The sequence below is a fragment of the Erpetoichthys calabaricus genome, chromosome 2 (assembly GCF_900747795.2).
Source record: "Erpetoichthys calabaricus chromosome 2, fErpCal1.3, whole genome shotgun sequence".
In the NCBI taxonomy this organism is placed as follows: Eukaryota; Metazoa; Chordata; class Cladistia; order Polypteriformes; family Polypteridae; genus Erpetoichthys; species Erpetoichthys calabaricus.
Window position 1 is genome coordinate 120,876,516 of NC_041395.2, and position 18,875 is coordinate 120,895,390.

An 18,875-nucleotide genomic window follows, 5' to 3' on the forward strand; every position below is an offset into this window, starting at 1 on the left:
TTAATATTATTATATTAGGCATATTGTAAGAGCTGGACAGTTTGACATCCGTGGCAGAGTGACGGGCGCTCAGCAGGCTCCTATCAATTATGGAGAATCCACTGCATCCACTAAACAGTATCTTCTCCACACAGAGGAGCAGCTTCAGCCACACACTGCTGTCACTGTCCTGCTCCACTGACACACTGACGAAATCGTTCCTCCCCCAAACTATGTGACTCTTCAATTCCACCCGGAGGGGTAAACGTTAACATTATTCAAAGTTATTGTCTGTTTTTACCTGCATTTTTACTACTCTTTAATTTAATATTGTTTTTTTGTATCAGTATGCTGCTGCTGGAGTATGTTAATTTCCCCTTGGGATTAATAAAGTATCTATCTATCTATCTTCCCAGGGGTCCAAAATCTATCTATGGGTGTGTGTGTGTGTACACAGTTGTTGTGTAATCCCAGACAGTGTAAATGATGTGGAAATCAGGGCTATGTGGGTACTACACCAGGTTTTCCTGTTTTCATTTTCACTGTATATAGTTTTTTTTTTTTATGATATTGGCTATGTGCTTTGGGTCATTGCCTTGCAGCAGAATGAAATTAGAGACGATCTGAGGCCTCTCTCATAGTAGAACACAATCAATAAGAATGAGCCTGTAATTCTTAGTGGTGAGGGGAGCATCAATGTTGATCAAATCACAAACTCTGTTTACAGAAACACAGCCCCAAACCTATAGAGAACCACCACCATGCTTCAATGTTGCCTGCAGACATTCATTCATGTACCACTCTCCAACCTTTATGCTGACAAGCTGGACCGTGTTAGAGCTAAAAATTTCAAATTTTGACAAATCAGTTCAGAGCACCTGCTGTCATTATTCTGCAAACCAGTCATTGTGTTTTCATATGTATGGGAATTGCTTGATTTTATGTCTACCTCAGAGAAACAACTTTTTGGTTGAAGCTCTTCCATTCAATTGAAAACCAATTCTTAGAAGACTTCTATGGATTATAGATGGGTGTACCAGGGTTCCAGTGGTTTCTACCACTTCTGACGTGATAGTGGTGCTGGACATTTTCTGACTTCGAAGGGAAATAAATTTGAAGTATTTCTTGTTTACTGCATTCCGTTTCTGTGGCAGACTATTATGCTTCTGGTTCTCAATCTTGCTGGTTTGTTTGTGCTTCTTATAAGAGCCAGGACAGCATATTTGGAAGCACCTATGTGCTGCAAAATTACTGCTTGAGACAGACTCTGATGATGTAGATGACCATCTTCTGTATTCACTGTGCTCTCTTCTGCCATGGTTTAAGATTTGCAGGTTAAACCACCACACCTACCACAACCACACGCTTTAAAAGTGTTGCTGTTCCTTGCCTAGTTTTTCCCCCTACACTGCTGTTTCAGTTTAAGTTAATCACTTTGGTTCATCCTACTTATACCATTTATAGCACATATCCCTATAAAGAGCTCATGTTTCCTAAAACTGGATGGTGGTCTATTACTATGTTAGTTTATTTTATAAAGGACATTCAAATATTTTATTGAACTGCTTTCTTAGTTTTTGCAAAATAACTGGAACGTTTTTCTACTGACACGCTTATCCAGAAGACCTAAAATAACAGTGTGAGGCAAGTACTTTTGTGAACTATATAAAGTGCCTAAGACTTCCTCACAGTACAACATGTATGGGTATGTATATGTATCACTCCCCCCCAACTATAAACAGATTGCACACACATTTAAAACAATACTCTCATCATAGATAAAATTATATTAATAAACAAACATTGGAAACCCAGAATCCTAAATGGCAGTTCAGAATAACACAATTTCTTAAAAACTACAGTAAATGCTATTGAACAAGAAAATGTAGTATTTTGATTTAGAAGCTGCTGGACTTACCGATCCCAATTGAATAAATTAATATGAACTTGAATAGCTTGATATATAAGGCCTGCTCGTAGAAGTATACCTTCTGCATCTTGGACATTTCCACTAAAAAGCATCACATAAGCCAAAAAAGACTCTTTGGATGGGAGATCCTTCATCATATTGATGTACTGTATTTTTTCAACCTGGCAAAACAATGGGGGGTAGGATGGGGATAAAGGTTACAATTAGGTAGTAAAAAAAACACGTGAAAGCAAAAGTTTACAAGAAACTTCTCTATCCAGCCTCTATTTTATTGATACTTTATATTCCCTGCATTAAAAATACAAAAAATATATTTAATTATATAAGGGTTTTTGAACTTATTCTAAATGGATGGATTGGGGGGCGGTATGTGGGTATGAAATGATAAAATGAAGGTCATGCTTGTAAAATTTTAACTCCTCAATGTGAATTTATGTGGCTGGCTAACATGAGCACCTACTCAAATTTGTTACTGTATAATGTTCCAGTTACTTCCATCAAAACAATGAAATAATTTCTAAAGTAATTTCAAATCCTGCTCACTACTTTGAAAAACAATGGACTGTTTACAAAATTATTAAAATCCTGTTTAAATTATGTGATATTTTTCTGAGAAGCACTGAACAGTTATTACATTTTACTGGAGTTTATGGAACATTGTATTTAACAAAACCTGTACAATTCTAAATATGAATGTTAAGTTTGGATTATTTGTATTATTCATACCATCTGAATCTACCTTAGCACTTTGCTGTACCACAGTAATTAGCTGTGCAATATATTCAGCTTTTCCTTTCTAACTCTCTCTATGGCTACATGCAATGAGGCTGGGGTAAAATTGGCTCCCTGATTAGAAGAACATATTTATTGACATGTGTACATTGTACTTTGTACCGCTTAAACAGATTAGAAAATTAGAAAACTAATGTTCTTAATCGGATAAGTGAGTTACCAAATACAATTAGTACTTTACTTTACTTGCAGGAATTATCCCTAAATTAATTTAAGTGGTATTTGTTTGAACTCAATAAAATAAACCAGATTTTGATCCAGGCATCTTGTAAAAAATACATAAGCAAACTCCAGACTTGTTCTGAAAACACAAACTTTTAGAAAAGTTTAATTGTGGCTTTGCCCAAAGTCACAACACAGGACCAGAATTAACATGTGATAATTGATTCTCTAATGTCCTCTGACAGAGGACATGCTCCACTTACATATTTATACTTACAGTCTTTGCTATTACCAACCATTTCATTCAAGAATAAGAATAAAATTTTCACTATTTTTATGTGGTTTACTTCATATTTGGTAAATCACTAGACGTGAAATCTATCAGTATCTTTTTTATTTCAATTCAGTTCAATTTATTTTTGTAAAGGGCACTTCCACATTCACCAAGGTATAACACTGCTAGAAATGCATTATAGGTAAATCAAAACACAAAATTACATATAACAAAAATATAAACTTAGCACTGAACATAAAAACAATCCTTTTTCTTCACCTGCTGGAGATGCTCTGTGACCATAAGTAAGTTATATTTACAGCAAAAAATGTATTGTAATACAGTATGGAGTTTGTGTAGTTTATTAAGGTATGAAAAATTATTTTCCTGAATTACAACCATTCTCCAATACATCCCAACAGAAAAGGACAATGACATCCCAATGAAGTATGACAATGAGTCCATCACAGACAGACATATCAAGTCTAAGGTCAAAATATCAAGATTCAGAGAGATAATGTCACTTTCCTTTTTCAATTTAAGAACTAGTAGAAATTCTGCAAAACATCTAAGCTGGCAAATGTATATGTTATAGAATGATTACAAATGTGACAAAAATTTAATTCAGTGTCAAAGACTGCACATAAACATCAGAATTATTCAGCCAAATAGACGTTACAGCACTTTAAATTAGCAATCATTTTTATATGTGACAATGCTGAACCTACAAACCTACAGAATAATACATTTAATGTAAATAACATTTTTTCAGACTATTGTTTTACCTCACTTAGGAAACTAAAGAAGTGTAATTTGTTTAAATTGATCAGTATAGCAGAATGTCAGCTGTATGCTTAATGCTGGTCAACCCTAGTCAAACTGCATATTTTGCTAAATCACTAAGTGAAAAAAAGTTAATGCAATCATTGCAGAGTGCAAATTTACCCACAAACCATTTCTTTACATTTTAATACAGAATTACTATTTAGCTGCTTAATTTAACAGAGGAAAGAAAAACAATAAAATAATCAGTGAAAGTGACTTGAACATATATCTAGTTAACTAGGTTAATGAATTAAAACCTTAAAACTTAATAGATTTGCTAGGCTTTAACTCAAGTCAGGTGAAGACATTTTATGACTTGCATAAATATAATCATGTGCTATTCTGAAAACTTGCATACAAGTAGTGTTGGGTGAATTCCACGGTGTTTGCTTCACCTCAAGTTTGGAGAAATCACGGAAGTGTTGATGTGTTTGTGCGAATATCGCTGGACTTGGTCAAATGAATTGAAGTCAATGGGGAAGGACTAAGTGAACTAGATTTGACAGGACTATGATGGTGCAATCGTCTTTAGTGTCCCCGAGGGCTAGGGAAATGTCTTCCAACTATACTGCTCCGGTTATTGTTGCCAAAAAGGTGACCTGAGCTGTGCGGCAGCAGTGCCATCCACTGCACCACCATGCCTCTGTGAGATCAAAAAAGAAGAACACACTCAGAGAAGCACAATAATATATTTCATCAAAGCAAAGCAGAAATGCCGAAATCGTAGTCAAAAGTCAGAAAATATACATAGATCTTTTAAAGGCAGAAAATTCAAAGTGGCGTGTCATGATTGAAGCTGCTGGCACGTTTTGGTTTTTTAAGTCATGGTGAAGGTTCTTCAAACTGTGTGTGCTGATGCTTTGTACTTTTTCTTCTATTAAAAATATTGTGGCTAATTATTATGCATGCGTGTTTCTTTCTGTTAGATTGACGTAGAACTTGAAAATCGACCTGCACATTTGGCTACAAGCACAGATAACTCGTCCAACTGTAAATTATATACCCGGGGGTGGTCCCATCAATGTAGGCTGTTACAGCTCTGGAGGATCTTGTGCTGGCCTCGCAAAGCATTATGTGGCACTGGATTAAAAAAAAAAAAAAAATTACTCTCCTAAACCGGCTGAATTATCAGTAAGTAATCAGAAAAATAAGGGTGAATGCAAAGGCAGCAAATTTGCTGTGAATAACACTTTGGTGACATTTGCTGATCCACATTACTTAAAAATAATGAAAAATTACTCTTACAAAGGGCAGTATAGTGACACAGTGGGGTGCACCAATGTCCTAGGTTAGAATTCCACATCTTTATGTCGTCTGTGTGGAATTATGGGCTTTCTCAGACATTCCCAAAGATATGCAGGATAGGTTAACTGGTGACTACAAATTGGGCCTGCATGAATGTAGCTGTGTTAGAAACTGAAAGACTTTTAGAGCTGGCTATAGGAAACATTTAAAAAGTGTAATTTCTGCTAAAGATGGTGTTACTAAGTAGTGTTTGATGGAGTGCCCAACTTTTTACACATGCCAAATTCACTATTTTTCTTAACTTGTTAAATTCATAAAAGAAACAGTAAATGTGCAGAAATAGATCAAATTAAAGTATGTATGCTGTACAGTTAACTTTTCCATTTATACATTCAGTGAAGCATGCATTCGGACTAGACTACCCAAATGTTTGCACACAACTGTAAAAATTCTCTCTTACATTTATGTGTGTGTGTGTGTTGCAGTTCATTGATATGCTGATGACAATAAGTTGTTGTTATCAATTAAACCAAGTTAGAGCATGGAGAAGTGAAACAGTGATCAAGTGAAATTTACTTTCCTTAAACTGGTTTTAGGTGGGAAGTAATTCTGCAAACATCTGCTTTAAATGTAATTTGCCTAAATCCATAAAATTTAAGTATTATTTTTTTAGTTAACACATTTCCACTCTAAGAACATTGTTACTCACGTTACATAGTGCCTAATAAAGCTTTCACCCACTTGCAACACTGGATAAAAGTGATTTGACTTTTTCGACAGCGATCAACAGAAAAAAAACTAATACTAAAATGGAAACCGGTCTCTGCAATGTGATCTAAATTAATCATAAATACAAACACAAAATAATTGATTACACAATTATTCACACCTTTTAATATGACTCTCCTAAATCATCACTGGTATAGGCAGGTGGCTCTAGAAGTCACTTAATAAAGTTAAATGAGGTTTACTTTGGTGTAGTCAAGGGATTTAAATTGACTAGTATAAATGCACTGGCCTCTGGAAGGTCCAACTTGTGGTGAGTCAGTATAATGACTGAACTACACAATAAAGACAAAAGAGCACTCCAAGCAACTTCATCTGACTTTAGGTCCTCCAACGTGCCTTCAGGCAAACACTTGCCAAGATGTCATAGTTATTTTCTTTTTTTTATGATTCAGTGTTGTGCAACAATAAAATGTGGAAACGTCTAACTTTTTATAGGCACTATAAATATTATTAAAATTAATGTGTATAATATGCAAAATAAGATGTTTGTTTATATCAAACAGTACTAACTACTGCTCAACACAAATTGAGTAATGCCTATTTCAAAAGGACCGAGCTCCTTTACCATAATTGTGGCTAATGCCTATTTTCCAGGGTGTACAGTATGATTATAAGCTGCAGCCCTTTTCACAAATCATGTATAATTACTTTAGGAAGTTAATTCTTTAGCCTCAGGGCATCTATTCTCTGCAGTGACCAACATGCTAATAAAACATAACCTAGTGGTCCTGGCATTTAAGTTAATGCTGAGAACCAAATCTATTATTTCAGTATAACCACTCATGTACAACGGCTTACAAGTGAGATGTTTTATATTTCTTCTTAAATAGTTTTAACAATCTTTGTGATGTACTATTGAGTATTAACCTTTGTCATTTTTCATCGCCGCCATTTAGATCACAGTAACTCCCACTGTCTTCAGGCTGATGGTCATAATTAGCATCACTATCAAGATCATCAACACTATCCATTTCCTTAGATTATGAGTATCCGATTCTTTAAGAGCCTAATGTAAAAGTCTACATTTAACTATGTACAAAGGAGTATCACATGTTAATATTATATGGTGTTATATACTTTACTGTATGGTATTTTTGTTTGTTCTGAATAACAATTTATGTTTTAACTATACTGCTCAACAAATTAAGGGAACACTTTTTAATCAGAGTATAACTTCAAATCAATGAAACGTTTGGGATATTGTTCTGGTCAGTTAAGTAGCAGAGGGGGTTGTTAATCAGTTTCAGCAGCTTTGGTGTTAATGAAATTAACATCAGGTGCACTAGAGGGGCAACAATGAGACGACCCTCAAAACAGGAATGGTTTAACAGATGAAGGCCAAATCTGCTCCACAAATATGCCAACTTTTGCTGTGCTATATTCTATTATAGTCATAGTGTAAACCAAACACTTTATTGCTTACTTTTACAAGAATAAAATCAAATTTTACTAAGAAATTTAACATGATAAATTGATACAGTGCATCCAGAAAGTATTCACAGCGCATCACTTTTTCCACCTTTTGTTATGTTACAGCCTTATTCCCAAATGGATTAAATCCTTTTTTCCCCTCAGAATTCTGCACACAACACCCCATAATGACAACGTGAAAAAAGTTTACTTGAGGTTTTTGCAAATTTATTAAAAATAAAAAAACTGAGAAATCACATGTACATAAGTATTCACAGCCTTTGCTCAATACTTTGTCGATGCACCTTTGGCAGCAATTACAGCCTCAAGTCTTGTTGAATATGATGCTTGGCACACCTATCCTTGGCCAGTTTTGCCCATTCCTCTTTGCAGCACCTCTCAAGCTCCATCAGGTTGGATGGGAAGCGTCAGTGCACAGCCATTTTAAGATCTCTCCAGAGATGTTCAATCGGATTCAAGTCTGGGCTCTGGCTGGGCCACTCAAGGACATTCACAGTTGTCCTGAAGCCACTCCTTTGATATCTTGGCTGTGTGCTTAGGGTCGTTGTCCTGCTGAAAGATGAACCGTTGCCCCAGTCTGAGGTCAAGAGCGCTCTGGAGCAGGTTTTCATCCAGGATGTCTCTGTACATTGCTGCAGTCATCTTTCCCTTTATCCTGACTAGTCTCCCAGTTCCTGCCACTGAAAAACATCCCCACAGCATGATGCTGCCACCACCATGCTTCACTGTAGGGTTGGTACCAGGTTTCCTCCAAACGTGATGCCTGGCATTCACACCAAAGAGTTCAATCTTTGTCTCATCAGACCAGAGAATTTTCTTTCTCATGGTCTGAGAGTCCTTCAGGTGCATTTTGGCAAACTCCAGGTTGGCTGCCATGTGCATTTTGCTAAGGAGTGGCTTCCGTCTGGTCACTCTACCATACAGGCCTGATTGGTGGATTGCTGCAGAGATGGTTGTCCTTCTGGAAGGTTCTCCTCTCTCCACAGAAGACCTCTGGAGCTCTGACAGAGTGACCATCAGGTTCTTGGTCACCTCCCTTACTAAGGCCCTTCTCCCCCGATCGCTCAGTTTAGATGGCCGGCCAGCTCTAGGAAGAGTCCTGGTGGTTTCGAACTTCTTCCACTTACGGATGATGGAGGCCACTGTGCTCATTGGGACCTTCAAAGCAGCAGAATGTTTTCTGTAACCTTCCCAGATATGTGCCTCGAGACAATCCTGTCTCGGAGGTCTACAGACAATTCCTTTGACTTCATGCTTGGTTTGTGCTCTGACATGAACTGTCAACTGTGGGACCTTATATAGACAGGTGTGTGCCTTTCCAAATCATGTCCAGTCAACTGAATTCACCACAGGTGGACTCCAATTAAGCTGCAGAAACATCTCAAGGATGATCAGGGGAAACAGGATGCACCTGAGCTCAATTTCAAGCTTCACGGCAAAGGCTGTGAATACTTATGTACATGTTCTTTATCAATTTTTTTATTTTTAATAAATTTGCAAAAACCTCAAGTAAACTTTTTTCACGTTGTCATTATGGGGTGTTGTGTGTAGAATTTTGAGGAAAAAAATGAATTTAATCCATTTTGGAATAAGGCTGTAACATAACAAAATGTGGAAAAAGTGATGCGCTGTGAATACTTTCCGGATGCATTGTAAATATATAATAAAATACATAAAAAATAGGCTGTACCACAAATTCAATACATTTTTTTCTATTAGAGAGTTTGTTTTGCTTTTCTGTAGCCCTGTGCAAACATACTGTATCTAACCTACATTCAGAACACAGAAGAAAAATAAACAGATCAATAATGTTAAATGTATCATACTTCTCCAATTGCTGCATATGCTACCTCTGCAGTAATCAGTTCCTTATTTGCAACTGCCATAGCAGCAAGGCAGGCCCATAATGTTTGCTCCTGAAAACAAAAGACAGAAACAAAAGTGACCATTTCAATGCCAACAGTAAATTATAAATCTCACCAGGAGACATGTAAGAATTGTGACATAAGCTGCACAACTCTGTGTACTAATATTGTGATATTGACATTACTACAAAATCAAAGATATTAAGTTAAAGACTTTTATTTCAGTCAATAAATGTACCAAATAAAAGTTTGTATAGGTTTACCATTTCAGTTGTACAATTAGCACTATTTATAGCTGCACTTTGTACTGCAACTTTATTATAAGTGAATTGAATCTGGGACACATTTTATTTTTTCAAAACAATCAGACCAGCATGAAGGAACTTGCTTATTTAAGTTGTACTTTGTTTAAAAGCAGTTTTATTTTGCATTAAAATGCAGTGTTTTGCTTAATGTTCTGTTTTATCAATGCTAAATCCATAAATCTTGTTTGTGACTCAGTGGAAAGTTGGCCAAGTGCCTAAGCTTTGTTTACACTTTTCTTAAATACAAGCATTGGTATGAAAAAATAAATAAAGATTTAAGGTTTTGCTCAGATTTTCACTGTTTAAGTAAATCAGTTTTCTGTATATATAATAAAGTATTATTGTTTGTTGGCTACATTCATGTACTGCTTAATTTGTTCTACTTTTCAACAGCTGGGGAAGAGACAACTGTCATAAAAAAACTTTATTAAGTCCAACTTTTTATTATTATATAAAAAAAAAACTCAATGTGCACATCCAGGCCATTAACCTTACCAAAGAAATATAGATAATGTTGACATTTGGTCAAATAAACACTCCTAAAAACATTATTAGAGGGACAAGACCATCATTACCCTGGCGTCTCTGTCAGATGGGGGTCTATTATTCCGTCTGCATGTTGTAGTTTGGAATTATTAGTGTCTCACTTAAGGGCAGACAGTGTTTCAAATTAGAAGCAATGATGCTCTAACATGCAGAAAACAGCTGGAGCATCTTGGAATCTTTATTCCCAATCCACAAAACAAATCATGAATGAAGAAGTGAGTGGAATTTATAATTAAAAGAAAGTAACTGAAAGAGTAAGTTTAACAAAGCACAGAAAGAATTTCATGGCTGACTAGGCTTAATTTAACATATTTTTAGATCACTACTTACTAAATTTTTATTTTGCTCAGATATTATTAATACAGTTAATTAAATTAGTAAAAACATCTACTGATTAAACACCTCTGGCATAAAGGAAATGAGGACATTGTTCATCATTTAGTTGCATAGTCCAAGTTTACATTATCTTAACTGCTGAAATGTTTTTACAATAAACATGTAGCAATAGGTTTCTATACATTTGTACAAGTTCTTCCTTTTTTAATTAGACTAAGCTGCTTATGTCTGCCTATTTGAAAAACAAAAATTATAAAGTACTGTATTTCTAATGATAAAAATATGCTGCAGCCCTAGAAGTTCAGTAACTGCATTTCTTCATTTTATTTGAGGCTAAACAGCAGCCTACTTAAACAAAAGTGAAATTAACAAAATTTATTCAACCACAACAGATCTCAGAGAAGTCAACTTTAAGTGTGTATAAGAGCCTGAGAATTGTGTAACTTCTCATTTTAATCTAATTTTTGGAGAAGGCCTGCAAAAAGATACTACAATTTGATTTTTTTACTTGGCCAATACCATTTTTGTCTACTCTGCCATAAAGGTCTACAAATATAATTTGGTGAATTTGAGATGTAATGTTAATATAAGAATAGGAAAGGATAGTCAAAAGAGACTGAGTAAACTGAATAAGAAAAAATAAGTCTAAAGAATGCCTGACTAGTCTTTCAAGTGATGTACTGATGGAATGTCAGATACACAAGGTACAACAGATCATGCTGTGCACGATTATGACAACAGAACAATAGAAAACATACCTTTACAAAACGACATAGTCTCACAGCATCATCCCAACGAGAGCAATTAACATACTCATGAAGAATGTCTGGATATGGAGATATGTTCGTGTACACTAGAGATCCATCTGATCTTCTTATTGTAACTTGATTGGCAACATAGTTTAAAATATGAGGGCTTCTGCTGAAATCACTAGAAAAAATCAGACAGGCGAAAACTGCTTAAAATAATGTGAATGGTTAAAACATATATATATATATATTTATTAATTGAAAATGTTATATAACTTTCACCCTTTAAATCTGTGCAATGGTTACGATCTAAAGTTCATCAATTCTAAATATGGAAAAAGTTAAGAAAGTTGATTACAATAAAATTAATCATCAAATAAATGTTATTCAAACAAACAATTTAAGGATTAGAAATGATAATAAAGGAAGTTCTAAAAAAAAAGGCAATCAAAATAAATTTAAAAATATTTTTCGAATATATAATGAAAGTGAGTGGCAGGTTTAAATGTGGCACTGCTGCTTTTATTAACTGGTGGTTAAATTTTTAGCTTTTGTTAAATTTTACGAGCTGCCAAGATCTGTATTAAAAAAAAAAAAAAAAAAAAAAAAAGGTGATATATATATATATATATATATATATATATACACACACACACACATACACACACACACACACACACACATTGGAACCTCGGGTGACGAACGTCACGGAACACGTACAAATTAGGTTACGACCAAAAACTTTGTCAAACTTTTGCATCTGTTCATGACCACACACTCGGGTGACGAACAAGGCAGTTTCCCTTCCGGTTTGTACGCGCCAATGATTTCCGCATGTGTTCAGTCTCTCCCTGTACAGTACATTGTTCTAGGTTAGACATGCATTGTGTAGAGGGACTTTACCTCAAAACTGTAATCTCCTCTCCACCCAGTTCCTCCTCACTTCCTTCATGCCAGAACTCGACTCATGCAATGTTAGTTTTCTTGGTTGTTTATGTATAAATTATGGATTTTTCAAATGTTCATTTTTTTCCCTGTGCTTAAAACTCATTAAAAAAAAAAGTGTTTACAGAGAGTGGTTCGTAAGGCTGTAGTGTGAACTCTTGCAATGTTAGTTTTCTTTGTTCAAGGTTTTCTCAGTGTTATTCAATGTTTTTACATTTAGTTTACTATTACACTGTGCATTCTATGGTATAATTAACTATTTTTGTGCTTACAAATCTTTAAAAAAATATATTTACATACAGCTCGTATGGTCCAGAACAGATTAATTGTATTTACATACAATCCTATGGGGGAAATTACTTCGGGTCACGACCAAATCGGGTTGCGACAAGAGTTTTGGAACGAATTACGGTCGTGACCTGAGGTTCCGGGCGGCACGGTGGCACAGTGGGTAGCGCTGCTGCCTCGCAGTTGGGAGACCTGGGGGCCTGGGTTCGCTTCCCAGGTCCTCCCTGCGTGGAGTTTGCATGTTCTCCCCGTGTCTGTGTGGGTTTCCTCCGGGCACTCCGGTTTCCTCCCACAGTCCAAAGACATGCAGGTTAGGTGGATTGGCGATTCTAAATTGGCCCTAGTGTGTGCTTGGTGTGTGGGAGTGTTTGTATGTGTCCTGCGGTGGGTTGGCACCCTGCCCGGGATTGGTTCCTGCCTTGTGCCCTGTGTTGGCTGGGATTGGCTCCAGCAGACCCCCGTGACCCTGTGTTTGGATTCAGCGGGTTGGAGAATGGATGGATGGATGGATGGACCTGAGGTTCCATTGTATATAGAATATAATCTGACTGATTAGGGTGGAGCAGGATGTCTACTAACATATAAAGGTATTACATAAATTCCGATTAATGTCAAGTGTTATATCATTGGTAATGTGACAATATACCTACAGTATTTGGTAAGAAATAAATAGTTTATCTGTGACAATGTGGGTTCCTCTCCATGCTCTCATCCAGCCTCTGGGAGCGTTTGAACCCGACCACCGTCTGCAATGTCACTGATGAGCTAGACCAGGGGTGGGCAAACTATGGCCCACGGGCCAAATCCGACCCATTGGTCTTTTTAATCCAGCCTGCCGAAGGTTGGTACAAAATTGCCCAAATCAAATCATATCATAATTATGACTGCATTCATTTGACCTTGTCCTGTAATACCTGGCATTCCACCAGGTGGCACATTAGGCGCAGTGATACATTGACTTGATTTTGTGGAGCCCGGGTTAATCTCTGTTATTACTCTGCTACTGCTCTGAACCCATCTGCAACAATGAGTAGGGCAAAGAAAAGAAAAGAAAAGTCAACAGTGAGTGCCGAGTGTTTAATAAGGAATGGACAACTGAATACTTTTTCACTGAAGTCCAGTCAAAGGCTATATGTCTTATTTGCCAAGAAACCGTTGCGGTTTTAAAGAAATACAACTTCAGCCGTCACTTTTCCACCAAGCATGCTAATTATGCTAACAACCAGTCAACACAAGAATGGATGGCTACCGCTCAGAGGCTCAGCAAAACACCTTTATCCGACAAACTGCCATCCAAGAATCAAGCACAAAGGCAAGTTATGTGCTGGCATTCAAATTAGCAAAGACTAGCAAGCCTTTCTCCAAAGGGGAGTTTCTCAAAGAGTGCATGGTAGAGACAGCAGGTATCTTGTGTCCTGAGAGCAATAACAAATTTGAAAAAATTAGCTTATCACGCAGGACAGTGACTCGCCGTGTTGAGCTAATTGACGAAGACTTAGCTAGCAAGTTAAACAAAAAAGCGGAGTCATTTACATTATGTTCCTTGGCACTGGACGAAAGTAATGACATAAAGGACACCGCTCAGCTTTTAATTTTTATCAGAGGGATTAATGACAATTTTGAGATAATAGAGGAGTTTTTGGCCATGGAATCCCTACAGGGGAAAACGCAGGGAGAGGACTTGTATGACAGCGTGTCGGGGGTCATAAATAGGCACAAGCTACCTTGGAGTACGCTCGCCAACGTTACCACAGATGGATCGCCACATCTGACTGGAAAAAACGTTAGGTTGCTCAAAAGAATCCTGGAGAGGGTGAAGGAGGACAACCCTGAACAGGAGGTAATTTTCTTACACTGCCTAATCCACCAGGAAGCACTGTGTAAATCTGTTGTGCAGCTTGACTATGTAGTGAAGCCAGTTGTAAAACTCGTTAACTTTATTCGAGCGAGGGGACTTCAGCATCGTCAGTTTATTAAGTTTCTTGAAGAAATTGACGCTGATCACCAGGACTTGCTTTACCACTCCAATGTCCGCTGGTTAAGTTTGGGGAAAGTATGTCAACGAGTGTGGGAGCTCAAACAGGGGATTATCTCATTTTTGGAGCTACTTGAGAAAGCTGACGATTTTCCTGAGCTGAGTGACACAGATTAGCTTTGAGATTTAGCTTTTGCTGTGGACATACTGATACACATGAATGAGCTGAACGTGAAGCTACATGGGAAATACCAGTTTGTGCATGAAATGTACACAAACGTCAGAGCCTTCAAAACCAAGCTAGCTTTATTCTGGAAAAAATGTTGGGTTGCTCAAAAGAATCCAGGAGAGGGTGAAGGAGGACAACCCTGAGCAGGAGGTAATTTTCTTACACTGCCTAATCCACCAGGAAGCACTGTGTAAATCTGTATTGCAGCTTGACTACGTAGTGAAGCCAGTTGTAAAACTCGTTAACTTTATTCGAGCGAGGGGACTTCAGCATCGTCAGTTTATTAAGTTTCCTGAAGAAATTGATGCTGATCACCAGGACTTGCTTTACCAGTTCAATGTCCGCTGGTTAAGTTTGGGGAAAGTATGTCGACGAGTGTGGGAGCTCAAACAGGACGGAGTGGTGGCTCTGAGGCTAGGGATATACACTGGCAATCGTAAGGTTGCCGGTTCGAATCCCGTAAATGCCAAAAGGGACTCTGCTCTGTTGGGCCCTTCAGCAAGGCCCTTAACCTGCAATAGCTAAGCGCTTTGAGTAGTGAGAAAAGCGCTATATAAATGCAAAGAATTATTATTATTTATTATTATTCTCAAAGCAAATGTCAAACAACTCACTCGCTCATTTCCCCACACTGTCTACGCTGAAAGAGGCCCCTCGACTTGTGAAAAAATACAGGAAATCACTGGACGACCTGCATGGAGAATTCTGCCATCGGTTCTCTGATTTTGGGAAAAATTTACAAGTCACTTCAGCTGGTATGTCATGTCCCTTCACATTGGACCCTGAAACGGCACCACAGGAGTTGCAGTTGGAACTGATTGATCTCCAATGTGACACCATCTTAAAGGAGAAGTTCAACTCTCTTAAACTGGATGAGTTTTATGCTTCATTAAGCGCAGCCAAATTTCCAAACATCCAGAAGATGGCACAGAGGATGCTGGTGTTGTTTGACTCTATGTATGTGGGTGAACAGACTTTTAGCGTGATGAACACCAACAAAGCACCCCACAGATCCCAGCTGAGCGATGAACACCTCATATCTGTTCTGAGAATTGCCACAACAAAACTAACACCAGACTTCGATGCACTGGCAAAAAAGGGTGATCAACAACACTGTTCCCACTAAAAGTGAATGTAAATATTAACACTGTAATGCCTTTTTTATGTTTATGTTTGATTTGTATGCATCTGTTGCTGGCCCGGCCCATCTGTCAAATGTTAAAAGTCAATGTGGCCCCTGAGCCAAAAAGTTTGCCCACCCCTGAGCTAGACAGTGAGGCACAACAAAGTAAGGGGATGGTGCAAAAAGTGCAAAAGTGCTTTTATTTAAAATCAACAAACAAAACAGTGTTCAAATAAATAAGTGCCGTGTCTCTCAAATCTTCAAATAAATAATCCAATAAAAACAAGGTGAAATTGTGGAGGTTAAAAACACAACAGAAAAAAAATGCTTTAAAAAACCCAAGGTTAAAACAATGGCTGGAAGCAGTCTTTAAAATCAGCCCGGTGCCTTTCTATTTATTACAGGGACATGGATCAAATGTGGCAGTTAGCAGCTCCCGGCACCAATTACAGATGCAGACAACTCCTCACCTGTGCACTTAAGCGAGGACTGCCCGCATCACAAATTCCCCCGGGAACCGTTTCCGGCCACACTACCACGCCCCCTCTCTAAGCCGCGAGAACAGCAATTTATTTATTTAAAAAGTGACTCTGTTGACTTGAGCCGTGGACCTGCTACACCACATTATCACTGTATGTCAAAAATATTAAAAAAAAAACGGTTTTGATTCACCTGTAACACCTACCATGGTTTATTCTCATGTGGAATCATAACGAAGGTCATGGATACACAATGTATTGGAATCTTTTTTAAAATCAAGGAAAGGTCTAAACAGAAAACATATATTTTTCCAGAGAAGCCACTGCTCAAAAGCAACTAGCAATGTATTTCTTTAGGATAACAGACAGTGAACTTACATTAAACTGCAGGGTTAATCTCAAAGAACGTGTTAGATGCATTGAACAAAAATTACACGCAAGTTTTCCTGACATGAGATAACAGCCTTAAAGTTTCTTGCAAAGATGACAGGTGTAACAGTATCTCATAAAATTTAGGAGGAAATATATTAAAACACACTACCATCAATTAAAAAGTAGTACAAGGCTTGCACTAAAAATGCACATAAAATGGCAGACACAAAAAAAAAAAAAAAAAAAAAAATCAACTCTTGATGATACATAAAATGATTACAAATGTAACTGATGATCTAATATAAATAATCTTCTGCAAAATATCAGGCTTCAATGTCGTTCCAAATTAAAAACATACAAATAAAAATGATAGCAATTAAACAAATTAAAGACTGAGCACTTACTGTAGGGCATAGGGCCTCTAGCTATGCAATGTTTAAGCTCTTAAATGATATTCCATTAGTCTACGCATTTTAAGCCAGCATAAAGGACCATTATCTTAATTCAGTATTCCATTATGAGAGCTGCTGTTTCCCCCATTAATAACACAAAAAATCTACTAATTCTACTAATATTTTTGAGGGGAGCTGGAGGATATCCTAGCATCACTGGATGCAAAGAAGAGATAATCTTAGACAAGTACTATTCTGTTACAATATTTGAATAGATATTTACACAAATGTACATAAATGTTGTATTGCTTCTGTAGTTATCAGTAGATTCAGTACGATTTATAAAAAGCAGTATGAACAACAAAGACATAATAAAATAGTACACTGAACACACTATTTAGGCAACACAAACCAAAAGTGGCAAGTGACTATGAAAATAGCCAAAGAAGGTTGTAATGAAACATTTTTCTGCTGTATAATAGAGTGTTGAATGCCAACACATACTGTACATAATATTGTCAAACAAAAGCATCACCCATATAAAAATTACCTACGTAATGTGAAGGTGGGAAATGCTTACAACCAAGCCAGGAAAAGAGAAATGACTATGAAATTAAGGTCTGGGTGCAAATGCAGTGGGTAAAACCAGGAAGCAATAAGAAAGCCAGTAGTCAATACCAAAATAAAAAATGCAGTGGATAAATCCAAGTAATGAGAAAGCCAGTAGTCAATACCAAAATGTCAAAACAAAAGTAACAGTTGAAAACCTGTTTACCTAAAAATAATTTCCTCATTTAACTAGAAACACGAACAAAGATTTGAGCTTACTTGAACTTTAATCCAAAATTTGGAGGTTTGTTGCACCATCATAAACAAGGCACAAGCCATTGCAAATATCCCAAAAAGGCACTAGCATAATTCACAAAACCGTGCAAAACTAATGATAAATTTAAAAAATGCAAATCAAAAATCTCCACAAATAGACAAACTATAGTTAGCTCAGCTATTTGGGTCATAAATCAAAATGAAAAAAAGTACTCACATCCTACTTTCCTATAGGCCTGTCAATAACTGCTTTAATTGATTATTGTTTGACTGTTCAGACTTCTTATTTTTCACTATAATTTATCATCACTGTCTGTGATCATTAGTCTTCACTGTCTTAACAACACACTCCCCACTATCAAACATTTTATTTTGCCAATCTCCAGTTGTGTTCAGCCCTTACAATCAGAATACTTCCTCTCATCCATTCCTTTTCCCTCACAGGTCTTCAAGTGACTTCCTGTATGTCAAATTATTTTACATAAGAATTTTACTTGTCAGAGTTATTGGATACCACAGTCTTTCCCACATCATTAGGCCAAAGGAAGGAGCTAAACCTAATCAAGATGTTAAGATGTAAAATAATAGAAGGATTTTCTCATGAACATGTTTTAAGCAACCCACATGGTATATTGCATGGTTAAGGCTCTAGCACTCAGCTCCATTACATTTACATAAACACATAACTACTTGTTGCTAGATTCTTGGTAACATACCTTGCATCTTTTGTGTAAAGTGTCTTGAAAAGAAGATCTTTGTCTACATAAACAACATTAGGGTAATACCAAACAGTAAACTGGGTGTCCTGAATCCCACACAACATGCTTGTGGAGTCATTCCAAGCCATTGTGTGAACCATAGTGCCTAAAGAAAAGAGCATTCATATTTAAATCAACATTTCACATACGCTGACAAACTGCCAAAATAATAACCGTCTTTTTCATAGCTGAATTTAATATAATTTCTGTATATTTTAAAGTAAGGATGTTTTGAATTGACTTAACACTTCTGTTCTTGTT

The 18,875-nt window shown here is 36.8% G+C and overlaps 1 protein-coding gene across 1 annotated transcript in view; it reads right to left on the bottom strand.

Annotated features, from left to right (window-relative positions):
• ift80 (intraflagellar transport 80 homolog (Chlamydomonas)) overlaps positions 1 to 18,875 on the bottom strand; it is a 246,937-nt gene that overhangs the window by 9,598 nt on the left and 218,464 nt on the right. The window contains exons 15-18 of the mRNA XM_051923320.1: positions 18,573 to 18,720; positions 11,238 to 11,409; positions 9,254 to 9,343; positions 1,898 to 2,070 (exon numbers count right to left, since the gene is read on the bottom strand). Coding sequence (XP_051779280.1) covers positions 1,898 to 2,070; positions 9,254 to 9,343; positions 11,238 to 11,409; positions 18,573 to 18,720 — 583 coding nt within the window. The remainder of the gene's footprint in view (positions 1 to 1,897; positions 2,071 to 9,253; positions 9,344 to 11,237; positions 11,410 to 18,572; positions 18,721 to 18,875) is intronic.